The sequence below is a fragment of the Balearica regulorum genome, chromosome 13 (assembly GCF_011004875.1).
Source record: "Balearica regulorum gibbericeps isolate bBalReg1 chromosome 13, bBalReg1.pri, whole genome shotgun sequence".
NCBI lineage: Eukaryota > Metazoa > Chordata > Aves > Gruiformes > Gruidae > Balearica > Balearica regulorum.
The window spans coordinates 16,035,074-16,048,477 of NC_046196.1; the positions used below are offsets into that span (position 1 = coordinate 16,035,074).

The window sequence follows — 13,404 nt, forward strand, 5'->3', positions numbered from 1 at the left end:
TCAATCGAGATACTTGAACCCTTTTTTTCTGGAGTTGTTTTTCAAAGAGAGATATACTTTCAATTAAATGCATTTTAATATTTAAGCTGACTGTGGAATAGACATATCTTCGTATTTCAATTATGTTGGTTTTTCCTTTTGTTCTCTAGCATTCTTTATGCAGACATTGTAGGATTTACTCGCCTTGCCAGCGACTGCTCTCCTAAGGAGCTAGTAGTGATGCTGAATGAACTCTTTGGAAAGTTTGATCAAATTGCAAAGGTAAGTCTTGGAGTTTGTTGTGCAGTAGGGATAAAGGCCACCACTGGAAAAACAAGAAGTCTTCTCTGCAAGACAGAAGGCAGTTGGTGTTAGCGCTTCTGAAGTCAAGAAGGGAAGACTGCTTTGGCTTGAAAGCTAACAAGCAAAATCACATTAAAACAAAATTTAAAACAAAAATGGGAAATTTAGCAAGTTGTTACTGTAATTCCAATTCTTGAGTCTGGAGGTTTATCTGTATTGTTCAGGGAATTGTCTGATGGCGATAAGTGATTGTAAAAGGGTTGTAAGGAAGTACTGTATATGAGCTCTATTGAGGAGCTTTCCTGTGTTCAGTTAGACGGATTGTTTGTTGGCTTTACAAATGGAGAAATCTCAGGCACACATTTAAATTCATAAATTCAGTCATATTGCATCAGACCAAGGAGTTCTTTAGCTCAGGAGTAATAATTAGTAATGGACAGTTACACAAAAGTATAAGACTGGGAAGGAGATAAAAATGGTACCTATTAAGATGCACCCTCGCTACTGACCCTTTACGTTGGCAGTAGTTTTTACCACTTCCAAGTGCTGCTTGAAGTTAATTTCTTTGCAACTGTAATCACAAACTCAGTTTTTGAGTTCTCAGATTACAGGGACTATATCATATACGTGTTTGCAGGATTGATTCTGTGTGATGATTTCTGTTATCCTCTAAAATTGACTCTAATCTTGGATATATGTTCTGTCATATCCATTGATTTTTCTCTGAATATTATGAAGCTAATATGGCTTTAGGAAAATAAATGCTGCATCTTGTTGAATCTTATACGACATCAAAAAACCCCAAACACCAACCCAAATTCTGGTTCTAGAAATTTAACATTTTGGTAAAGCATAAGTCAAGACTAGTGGCTACCTATCAAAACTTCCCATGGTTTAAAGATGTTGATTTGATTTCATAATTAACTATATTTGGATATACTGAATGCAAATTAGAATATTAATGGACTTGGAAAAATCTTGATTTTTGTGAAATTCTAAAAATTCTTCAGAAAAAGTGGGAAAACTAAAATTATTAATATAGCAGAGGAGTGTAATTGCTTTAATTAAACCTTTGTCGATGTCATTGAAGAAATTCTTAAATATATCACTGATTAAAATATGGCTAAAAGTCATAGTTAACCTTTTTGACTAAATGACATTGCTAATCTTTGTATTTGTCTGAATTCAGTTGCTGTTAAGTTGCAGTTTATATGAATTCAGTTGCAGTTCAGACTTCCAAGTACTGGCAAATAAGAGTCGTCATATTGTTGCAAAGCAGCTATTAAGAACACACAGAACAAATTATGTCGTCTTAATTCCCCCAATCTTTTTATGCCACAGTAGAAGCTGAGGATAAAGACATTTGGTCTTTTTTTTGCAACTGTTCCTCAGATACAAAACCAGAAAAGATTCCAGATTTTGAGTGATATGCTTTAATTTATCACTCCTGTCTGCAAATTGCACTGTTTAAAAAGTGTCTGGATTTAGAGAGTCAAGGTCTCTCACAACTTTGAGCCGTAAGAAGAGATTCCTGCTTTTTGTACTATTTTTGTTCTGCTGGACAGTATACTCAGTCATCTTTTCCATAATGTAGAAATGTTGGAAGCTCCAATTTACCCAATAAATGGCAATGTCTAACCTGGACGCTGAGCTGGATACTGAAGTCTAACAGCTCTAATTTAGGGCTAGGTTCCCCTGCTGATCTCTGAAACTGAAGCACAGGGTTATCTAAACTTGTTGCTTGCTGCAATGCTCAGAACCTACTGCATGGCTTAAGATGGAGAATGATGGGTGTTCTCTTAAGGCTTTGACTGATGAGGGAGAACAGCTTAGTTTGGTAAATTGCCACTAGTTTGGGCTGATTTTGGAGCTGATTGAAGAATTGCTGGGCTGTTCCCACAGAAAGGAAGGTTGGGCAGCAGCAGGTGTCAGCTGGCCCAAATTCAGCCATTTCTGCTCATCAGTCAAACACTTTACAGCCTTGCTGAATTAGCCCTGCCTGGCTTGCTTTGTAGTTAAAATTCTTCAGTAATGTTCTAACAAAAGACAGTATGAGGAGCTCTTTGCTCTTTCCCTTTCCTCTCTCCAGCCAGTAATGGGCAGCAGTTTCCTCTGTTGCACAGTTAGGAAAAAGTTCGCTGCTGCCAGATGGTACTGCATGTTTGCTTTTATTAGCAATAGCAAACTGGAGTGTGTGCCGGCTTCCTTTTCAGTCATATTTGAAACAAACAAAAAATTTGCTTCTGCAGAGCTATCAGATTGGGCATCTTAATTCCTAAGTGCTCCCAAAATTCCATGCAGGTTTTATGATGCTGCACAATGTTATTCATGAGGCTGCCGTGCAAAAATTGAGGAAAAGGTGAACAAACTGCCTATAATTCAGGTGTTAATAAAGACGAAGATTAAAAGATAGATAAGTAGATTTCATCCTTTAGATGGTAAATTCTGTGAGAGTTTTACTTTTATTTATAGTTTCTCAATTACAAACAGTTCCGAGAATAAAGTCAGAAACTAGTAAGATCATTTTATTTCAGAAATGCTTGAAGTGGTCATTTCTGTTACCCTCTAGTGTGCAATGTCCAGACATTTGGATGTGGGAAGAGAAAAGTAAGCTTTGCTTCAACAAGGACTGAATGAAGCCTGGTTTTTCTCAAAATGATGTAGACAAGTCCTAGTTTTGGTGTCATTAGCCTACTTGCAGTTCATTTTTTCCTGTTAAATATTTTTGTTGTAATTTCACAGGAGAATGAGTGCATGAGAATAAAAATCCTGGGTGACTGTTACTACTGTGTCTCGGGCTTACCTGTGTCCTTACCGGTTCATGCCAGGAACTGTGTTAAAATGGGACTCGACATGTGTGAAGCAATAAAGTAAGTATAGCACAGAAGACTTTTTAATGTATTGAGGCTGTGAAGATATTGAATAAAGTCATTCTTGGTTCTCTTGTCAACATTCAAAGTGTATTTATTAGCTGTAGCTGGATAGTTACGCATTTGGTCATGAGTTTGTCTCTTTGTTTTTGCACTAAGTGTATAATGAGACTAAACCTTAACAGATCTCCAGGAGGAGAGAAAATCAGAAGTGTAACTTATGGTCTAATACCCTCCTCCCTCCATAGGCAGGTGAGAGAAGCCACAGGAGTGGATATCAACATGAGAGTTGGTATTCATTCTGGGAATGTGCTGTGCGGTGTGATCGGCCTCCGCAAGTGGCAGTACGACGTCTGGTCACACGACGTGTCCTTAGCGAACCGCATGGAGTCTGCAGGCGTACCTGGGTGAGGATCTTCCCTGTTGGTGCTGATTCGCTGTGGTATCATGGTTTTAGTAATCCTGGTTTATGAGCCTGGAATTTGTAACTGCGCTGGGACACAAATCCTCATAATGGTATAATGAAAACAGGACAACCGTGTACTTACCAGAGCTGTAAAATGTTAATATTTTCTGATTCTGTTTTCAGTGAAATATAAACTTCTGTTCTTAGGCAAGTGACTGCTGCTTGACCTTCCCTTCATTGGAGAAACTTGTGTGTCTTCAGCAGTGCATTATGTTGACTTAGTTAATTCGTGTTGTGCTCGGGTGTAATACTATATTTGTAAGTTTAGCTAAAAAATAGATACGCTACTTAGGTCAACAAGGCAAAGCTGCATATTTACCTAGTGTTTCTGTTAATGTATCGAGCAGTCCTACTTGATGTATGCTAGCTCTATATTCACCACCACCATCCCCCAAGAAAACATAACTCAGAAATTAAAATGCAGCAAGTAAAGTTTGGAGCTGTTGGTTGCTGCATATTCTGTCTGTGTAGTATTTTCATGGGCAGAATGGGAAGGAAAGTGAGTAGTCCTGTGTGGAAGAGCTGAGGCAAAGCAATAATGTAATTTGCCATGTGCTTGCTCAGCAGTGCACAGGGTTGGGTCTGAGGTTGATACTTGTGCTGCCTTTTTGAAGATACTCATCGAAAAGGACAAATGTTTTTTAAAAGCACTAGCATTTTGTATTTTCCTCATTTAGGAAAGTATACCTTTCTTCTATTTTCTAAGTTGCACTTGGACATTAGAATTCAGCTAAGAATTTTTTTTTTTGGTAGTCTGCACCAAAAAGACCATATTGAAAGTTTTCCTTTTTCCATCCTCAAATGAGACCATGATTTTGTAATCTGTGCAAATTAGTACTTAGTAATTTAATGGCATTCATGTGGGTATATGTTTAAGCATTGAAGTATTGGTTTCTCTTGGAAAGTTATTCTAACCAGTGACATTATAGGGTTTCTTACTGTTTCTATGCCTCAGACAGCTTTCAGGTATATGCTCGTAACTTAAAAATTAATTTCTGCAAAGTGATAAGGGAATATGAGTATCAAATTATTTCCTTGCATTGATGATTGAAACAGCAAGAAAACTAATTGGACCTTGGTTGCAATGCCATCCAGGTTGAGTGTGTTAATGTGTTGACTCAGCATGATTAAACAAGCATACAGAGTTATAAAGTTTCTTTTGTTGGTAAAGCAAACAATGTGATTTTGAATATGGCATGAAAACATACTTTTCTTAGTCATGTTTAGGACCATTGCCTAATCTTGAAAACTTTGATTATTCCATTATATTCTTTTGTGCTCGTGTTTGATAATTTGTTAAAAAATAAAGCTGGTTTAGGTTGGCATGCTGATTCTGAAGCATTATACTTAATACTTCCTATATCTATACACGACTAGCACTTGCTCCTCACAGGGAGGAATGATTTCTATTTGCTATGCAAATATTATGTTAGTTTCCTGCTCTGAGGAAAATGATGTGTCTGGGATTCTCCATTTCAATGTTAGCTTCCTTTGGAAGCAGAAGTTTTGTCATTAGGAGCAGTTTGAAGTTTTTATTTAAAATAGGAAGTATGTATATTTTGGGTTTTGGTAAATGAAGAAATTCTAAAGACTTCTGAAAGGATGCGGGAAAACTTCTAGCTTTATAAATATTGTATTTCCATTGACAGAGTATCCTTTTTCATCTTTTTTCTGATTTTAAAAAAAATATTTGCCTTCATAACAATGTAATACACTAGTAAAGCAGAAAGGACTAGCATAAAACCAAAATTAAAAATGCATTTATGACCAATTGTCTCTAATTGGTATATGCCAGAAAGATGCGAATATGTTATGCTCAGGCCTGTTAGCATAGGAAATTGAGTGCAGTATATTAGGTATTCTGTACTAGCACGGTAAGTGCAATAGTGCATGTTACAGCTTGCCTTGGAGAGGCAGCTTTAGTGGTAGCAGCTTTTGGTTATGTGCCGATCCTGGAATCCAGTGAGCGTTGGCAACTGCTGAGAAATCATCCACATAGTAATTTAAACGGCAAGAAGTTTGCAGTGAGATCTGAAATGTACTTACGGCAGTGTGTGATTTGGGGAAGAGGGGGAAGGAAGCATGGTAAAATGGAAAATGGTGGATAGTGAACAAATGTGCTGTCTTTTGAGATAAGTGGAAAACCACAGAAAACTTGCTGCAGTCCATGACTGTGTTTTAAGGCTCAATTAATGCAGACATCACCCAGTATGCCTCAGTCCCTATGGGAGAAAATTATGCTTTAGAGCAAGCTTTAAAATTTCAGATCTGAAGGTTTGCCTCAATTGCAAAACTGCATAATCAAGGTAGCAATTAAAAAAAAGTCTTTTGAGACAATTACCACTAAACAAATAAAAACATGCACCCTCTATGTTCCAAAACTCTTACCTTGTGGCTCCAAAAAGATTGAGGAATTTTTTGTTCTTCCTTGTGGGAAGGCAGTGGTCTCCAGGTGTTGGCTTAAGTTATCTTTGGGCAAACCTACATGCAGCATAAGGAAGCAGAGGCGGATGGGACAGTGATCTCCTTACTCCCTGTAGTTAGGCAGGAGTGCTGCACACTGTCAGCATCCATTTTGGAAATGTTCTATTCCAGCTCTGCTGACAGGTTGTAGGACTGACAGCACAGTGTTTAACCCCTCCGTGCCAAAGGAAAGTGAGAAAAGCTGTGGGAAGATGAACAGTGAGAAAACAGAATACAAGGGGGGGAATGCTTTTGTGAACACACTCAAGTCGCTTGTTGAGAAATTCTGTAGAAAGATACTACTTTTAATTTATATGGAAATATGTGATTTGGGATATTGAACTAAATGTTCACAGGAAAGGGTGAATGGGTACAGAAAAATACTAGCTGCTCCCCTTAGAAATGTGTTGCTGTTGTTGCTGTTATGCTCTGCTCTGATTGTTTCAGTCAGAAAAGACTTTCAGAATTGTCCTCCTGGTTGACAAAAACTTTTTCCAGCTTTTTTTTCCAGACATTGTAACCATCTCCTCCCCTCCTCATGCCTTTCTAGCATGAGACAGTCCTCGCTTGTGTTTTGTATGTGAGCTTTCCCTGCAGCTCCTGCCATCTGAAACAACCTGCCTGTGAGTCTGTCTTGTCAGTCGTCAGATCTCCTTTGATCATATTGTTTCTTGTTTCTTATATGTCTCTACTTATTTCAATTTAATTTTATGCTGATATTATCTCATTCTGGGAAGTGTTTTTTAGCATACTTGCTATGAAAGATGAAGAACTGCAGTGAAAGATTGCAAATATGGTTTTAAGTACTGGAGGATTATGCCGATGGCTGCCAAAGCACAAGATGGCTGAATAGCAGAAATATCAGCAAGTGGCCATTGAAATGTAAATGAAATGCTTAACGTGACCTTTCTGTAAGTGTTTGGGTTTCTTGTTCTTTCTCCCCTTCTCAGCCGTGTACACATCACTGAAGCAACGTTAAATCACCTAGGCAAAGCGTATGAAGTAGAAGAAGGGAATGGACACTTGAGGGATCCTTACCTTCAATCTATGAATATCAAAACCTACTTGGTGGTTGATCCAAGGGTATGTGTATGTTTTTAAAGGTATATTTATTCAAACATATACATACGTTTTACGTACATAGGTGTCTTGTCGTCCATACACCTTTTAATTCAGGAACAGAATTAAAGCATGGTATGAATCATCTGAGTAGCTTGGATTTGGGATTTAAGATCTGAAAGCACATCCTACTGTTTTATGACGTGTCTGTTAGCTTGAAGGTAAGAAGTGTTATGCTGAAACCTCGTATGTGGTCCACACAGAGTAAAAATACATATTTGACTATGTAATTGTGTCTCAAATCCAAGTCAAAAGGTGGGATGAAGTCATGAAAGAATACCTGTACTATGTAGCCACTTTCAGATAAAATATTTCCTGTAAAATAGCTTCTGACATCTCCCTCATTACTTTGGATGTGAGATTCACCTTGTTTTCAGGTTAGCAACTGTTGGTTGCCCCTTTAGACCCTGGTAACTGTAAGCACCTGGAGTATTGGTTTTTTTTGAATCAGCTCATGGTTGATGAGTAAAATACTTCAAAGGAAAAAAGAATAAAAATGACGAACTTCTTTCAGGATCTTTACAGGACGGAAGGAACAGTATAGAGCCACTTTTAATTAGCAAGAACTGAACTTTATCTTTGTTGCATGTTTCATGTGCACAACACTGCAACCCCCCCTACATGTACACAGCACACATTCCCAGAATGAGGACCTAAGTCATAGAATCACAGAATGGTTTGGGTTGGAAGGGACCTTAAAGACCATCTAGTTCCAACCCCCCTGCTGTGGGCAGGGAGACCCTCCACTAGACCACGTTGCCCAAAGCCTCATCCAACCTGGTCTTAAACACTTCCAGGGATGGGGCATCCACAACCTCTCTGGGCAACCTGTTCCAGTGCCCTCACCACCCTCACAGTAAAGAATTTCTTTCTAACATCTCATCTAAATCGACCCTCCTTCAGCTTAAACCCATTACCCCTTGTCCTGTCACTACACTCCCTGATAAACAGTCCCTCTATTCTATTAAAATGGTCTCTGCTCACGTGAAGATACCTGTGCAACATTAAAGAATAACCAGTCATTCATGTATTGATTCATTCTGTAGTTTTAGCTTCCTTTTAGACCCACATGGGTATTGCTGTATACCCTGTACGTACTGCCTAACTCTTCACCTGTGACGTAGGGATATAACCAAATGTCGAGCCTGTAATTTGTGGGATCTTCTCCTAACCACTGTTGTGATACACCCTAGCTCAGGAGTCAGGAATCTTTCTCCCCTGCCGTTGTGCTGACTGCAAGGAAATTGTATCTATTCATAAGAACCTGTGATCTCTTGCATCATTGTAAATAAACCAGGAAGTTTGAACCTTGTAGTGTTACAAGCAAAGGCTTGTAAAGGCAGCTGAAGCAAAATCATTATGTCATGATTTGCTTTAGCTCACATTAATTAAATCAGATAAAGGAATCAAGGTTAGCTGACACGTTGTGTTTAAAGTCTTACTGAATGGCTAGATTGTATAGTCATAAACTACTGAAGTACAGAGCTTCATTTCTTTGTAATTTGTATCATTTTCTGTTTTCTAAATGAGTGTTGTTTTTTTCCCTGTTAGTCCAAACAATGCGTATCAAATAATCATCTCCCTAAAACAAGAGTTAATGATGGGCTGAAGATGCGAGCATCTGTTCGGATGACACGTTATTTAGAGTCCTGGGGAGCAGCCAGGCCCTTTGCCCACCTCAACCACAGGGAAAGTGTAAGCAGTGACTCTTCAAGTTCACAGGGAAGGCGAAGAAAGGTGAGGTTTGAAGTAATGATTGTCATCCTACATTGCAAACTGCTCCTCATATCTATGGTGTGAAACTTGAAATCTGACGTGTTTTTTGTGGCTGAATTTCTGCTATTACTCTTGGTATTAAATGTGTACACAGAACTAAGAAGGTATCTGTGCAACAACTGTTTCTGTCAGAACTTAACAGTATTCATACTTTGCCAATCTCTAGCATGCTATACTCATAGTAAATCTTCAAAGTCAAACTTTGAAACTATCTTTTTTTTTTTTTTTTTTTTTCTTCTTTTTCCCGGACATTTTTCCATTTTGGGGTCCTGTTTGCTACATGTGGTTTTGGAAAAAAGACAATTTATTCCAGCCTCCAGATGCACTCAACATTTACTTAAAATGTATAGAAAATAAACAGTCCCTCCACATGCTTTGCCTGCAACAGGATTTTATCAGTAAAGAATTTTTAACACTAAGAATTCTTAAGAATTCTAGGATTTTGAAATTTAAGAAAATTCATTTTTCCTTCCATATGCCCTTCCCGACAGCTGAAAGGAGGAGATGTGCGTGCTTTTAGGTGTGCTCCTAGGCGCAGCAAGGCTGTACTACTCTCCGTGGACAGATAGTTGTAGTACGTTTTAAATCGAGTATCCATCCATTCAGGTTTGTGGAAGTGGTTTCTGGTCTGCTTGCTTCTGCTGATGTTAGTTATTTCAGTGTGTGGAGAAAAGTAAGAGGGAAGATCTATTCAATTATTTTCTAGCATATTTTTTTTTTTGTCAGAAAATGCTTACTTGTAAAAGCAAAAAACATTGCTGAAAAGGGTTGATTTTGATAAGTTTTTCTATTTAAGAATGGTTCTTGTTTTTTGTTTGTGAATCAAAATGTTTTTGGCAGCTTCCTGAAGTTTATTATCAATAGTAGTTTGCCATTTACTGAGTGTGTAACTTATTCTTAATTCCTTATTTGATTTAGGAAATACCTTTGTGTTCCACTGGGCGCCAGAGAACTTCTGATAGGTTTGTCAAGTACTTTCTTTTTTTAAAATATATGATCCTGTGTTCCTCTTGCCATTCAGTCTACTGTAAGCATGTGATCTTTTGGTTGATTAATCACTGTGTGTATGGTATTTCTGCATTAGGAAGGTTAAGCTAAACTTACGGCCTTTAAAAGGCTTCTCGGTTCACATTTGTTATTGCTAGCAGACTCTAAAAGGACGTTTCCCCCCTTCATCTTCCTGGCCCCTCAGTCATCCAGGTTGCATTTTGCTTTATGGGCTGTAGCAGGATGGAAGGGAGTAGGGAAGTGAGAGACCTAAAGAATAGTGTAAAAAAAAAATCAAAGCACCTCATATCTTGCATACATGTATATATTGGAACCGATTGTGCTACCTCAGCTTTTAGTTTTCTTACTTATAGATGCTAGATTTGTTTGTAAATATTATAGTACAAAATAAATACACTTTAACATAATGTTATAAGTAAATCTATATTATATTTTACAAGATATGTCTTTGGTTAGTAGTATTAATGTATGCCATTGTAGTGTAATAAAAAAATTGGCACTATATGTAGAAATACTTACAGTGGTACCTGTACCACTGAGTTAACTTAAGTAGATGATTTTCACTTGTGAAACATTCTCTTAGTTTATCAAAATATTGTCTTGAAAAATGTGTGATTTGACTAACTAGAGAAATGTTTAGTAAAGTGTGCTTATGGATGTATACGTTTACCAGTTTGGAGCATTCTTGTTTAACTTTTCCCTGGTAGCTTACCCCATTTGCGTACTGAGAAAGTATGGTCCTCTGTAGCCATTAATTGTTTCTGAATAGCATTTGTGACATGGACTTCATTTTGTTCTCAGAAATTCATCTCAGAAAGGAAGGATAGAGGAAGATATTTATGATGAAATGATGTCAACCATTGAGGGCCTCAATTCAACTAAGTATGCAGTGTATATATATATATTTTCATTGTTTCTTTGAGAATAATCTGCATTCTCAATTTTAAATTATAAAATTTACTTCTCAAAAATGAAAAGTTACCAGGATTTTTGTCTGGCCTTTTTTTGGTGTGTGTGGTTTTTGGGTTTGGTTTTTTTTTTTTTTTTTTTTTTTTACTTATGTTAGTTCCTTTTTGGTTTTAATTTGAATATAATGCAAGTATTACTGCATTATTGTAGCAAGAAGCCAATGGTTAGTCTAGATGTTCAATGTGGTATACTACTATGAAATAGCAAAATTATTGCTTTGTTTTTCATGACTGTCCAAAGTAATGAGCCGAACAGCAGTGTAGGATGCGATGGGAAGTTAATGTTTGTGTTCTGCTTATTAAAATAAGAAGTGTCAGGAAATGGGGTGCAGTCCTGAACAAAACCTATGTATAAAGTCAAAACACAGTTTTGGGGGTAATAATAAAATTGCTTTTGTGTCTGGTTTACTGAAGATAAATGGTCTATCCATTTAGCACTTTATTTGCATTTAAAAGCAGAGGAACACAGGCTTTGTTGTTGGTTGGTATTTTTTTTTTAATTTAAAAGACAGTATTTAAATTCCTATCAAATGTAAAACAGTGAATTCTAGAAGAAAACCTCTTTGTTTCATATAAATTATAGCAAGGCTGTTACCACTGTACCTCAGCTATTCCTAACAGGGGTCTGATATTATTTAGGGGAAGCTTTTGGAGGCTGTGAGCCATCTCTAACATGGGCTATTACAGTTTCCTTTTTGTAAACCTTAGGGCAGGGTTTACAAATGTAACCTCTGGGGTTACATTTTGCATGTAACTAGCAGACGCTGCTGCCTATGAGAGTGTTCTGGATCTGCCTGTCAGCTACATAAAATGTAACTGCTCAGATGTTATGCTATGAAACATAAAGACCTTGCAAAACTGTCAAATGTGTGTAAAACAGTGGCACTCTTACCCTGTCTACTGTGGAGTCTCAACCACAACAATGCTTTTGCATACTCTCCTTTGCCAGTTGCGTACATTTTGTAATGTCTGTTTCTTTGAATGCAGTCCGTGGTGTGGCAAATCAGATGACTTCTTTGGATTTTCACCGATTTTTGCAGAACCTGGTCTTGAAAAAGAGGTTGGTAAGAACAAAATAATCCTTTTTGGTCTTTGATTTGTGCTTCAGAGCAGCATAAAAATATGTCTGCAACTGACTGTTTTCATTCTGAAACTGGATTCTGGAGGTGACTGCACATCCAAAGAGGTTTTTGGTAACTAATGGGAAGCAGATCTCATGAGTTGGTCATTCTTCCTTGAGAATGCTCATTCTGTAGATTAAAGGACTTTGTCTCTAATCCGTGGTTAAATTCTTTAGCAGGAGTTTGGCAACTTTACTATATGAAGAGCTTCTATAAAAACTAATGATTAAAAAAAAAAAAAAGTATTTCTGCATCCATAATGAAAATACTTTGTTTTCTGTGGTGGTTTCATTGCAAGTATAATACTGGTATTTGTTAGGTACAGTGTACTTTTTCCTGTTTGAATAAATCATCTTTAATTTACTGTGCTGTGGGGTACTGTATATAGTTACTACTGGATGTGTATATACATACTATAGGTTTACTTCTGTGTATATCCTTTTTTTATAAGGATTTTGACTACGTGCATCTGTGAAGTGCTGATTTACATACTTGGCAAATTTCCCTCTAGGTTTGAAATTACCCTTTGGACTGGGCTGTTTTTCTTGACAGATGTCCAAGTGAATTTTGTTTGGTGGTTTCTTTTGTTCTCTTCTTGTTTTATGTATATTTTGAATAGTACAGTATAAATTTGCATATATGTGTCATCATAAAAATCTAATAGAATTTAAAAAAACCCTGAATTATCCTTAAGATTTATTATAATCTGTATTTCAGTATCGCACCATTCCTATTCTAAAAATGAAGAGTTACTTCGCATGTGCCGGTTTTGTGTTCCTCTGTATATTTCTGATACAGATGTTTATAATGCCAAAGTAAGTGTCAGTATTTTAATAATTTATAATTCAACTTAACCAACAGCTAAAGTGAAACTCATGTGCATGAAACTTTTTAAAGTCTTTTGGAGTTCCTGAGGGTTTACGTTTAAGAAACATATACCTCTTAGGACTAATTTACCCCTTAATACAGGAGTGCGTTCATATTGTTGGCATAAGAGCTTAGATATCAGTATGAAAATAAAACAGAACTATTTCTTTAATATTGTGTTAAATGATCATCTTCCTGTGTGTACTGAGCAAAGTGAGAAATGCTATTTTGTAAGAATAGTTGGCTGTAAGTACATGAACGAGCAACAGAAAAATGGGATTAGCTGGTTAAAATGTGCTCAGTGGTCATTTTGTCTGTAGAGATACAAGGAGGGAACTTGGAGCTGCTTCTCATACCTCTGAGAAAGCAGATGCTTGGTAATGCTGAAGGTTATGGCGTATTTGTTTTTCATGGCTGTTGCAGTGCAATTTCCATGTGGTTTATGCATGGGGTAGTAGTTCAGG

General features: G+C 37.1%; 1 protein-coding gene and 1 long non-coding RNA gene across 6 annotated transcripts in view; one reads left to right on the plus strand and one right to left on the minus strand.

Annotated features, from left to right (window-relative positions):
• The window catches only part of ADCY7 (adenylate cyclase 7), a 66,920-nt gene that overhangs the window by 40,187 nt on the left and 13,329 nt on the right, over positions 1-13,404 (plus strand). For all 5 annotated transcript variants that reach the window (XM_075765957.1, XM_075765958.1, XM_075765959.1 and 2 more), the window contains 9 exons: positions 150-261; positions 3,025-3,152; positions 3,401-3,559; positions 7,032-7,164; positions 8,752-8,937; positions 9,895-9,938; positions 10,786-10,866; positions 11,940-12,012; positions 12,791-12,888. In XM_075765957.1, the coding sequence (XP_075622072.1) occupies positions 150-261; positions 3,025-3,152; positions 3,401-3,559; positions 7,032-7,164; positions 8,752-8,937; positions 9,895-9,938; positions 10,786-10,866; positions 11,940-12,012; positions 12,791-12,888 (1,014 nt within the window). The remainder of the gene's footprint in view (positions 1-149; positions 262-3,024; positions 3,153-3,400; positions 3,560-7,031; positions 7,165-8,751; positions 8,938-9,894; positions 9,939-10,785; positions 10,867-11,939; positions 12,013-12,790; positions 12,889-13,404) is intronic.
• On the minus strand, positions 256-11,971 carry LOC142603759 (uncharacterized). Its single transcript, XR_012837647.1, has 3 exons — positions 11,845-11,971; positions 6,007-6,283; positions 256-326 (listed from the first exon to the last, which is right to left on the minus strand). It is a non-coding gene; the product is annotated as an uncharacterized LOC142603759 (long non-coding RNA).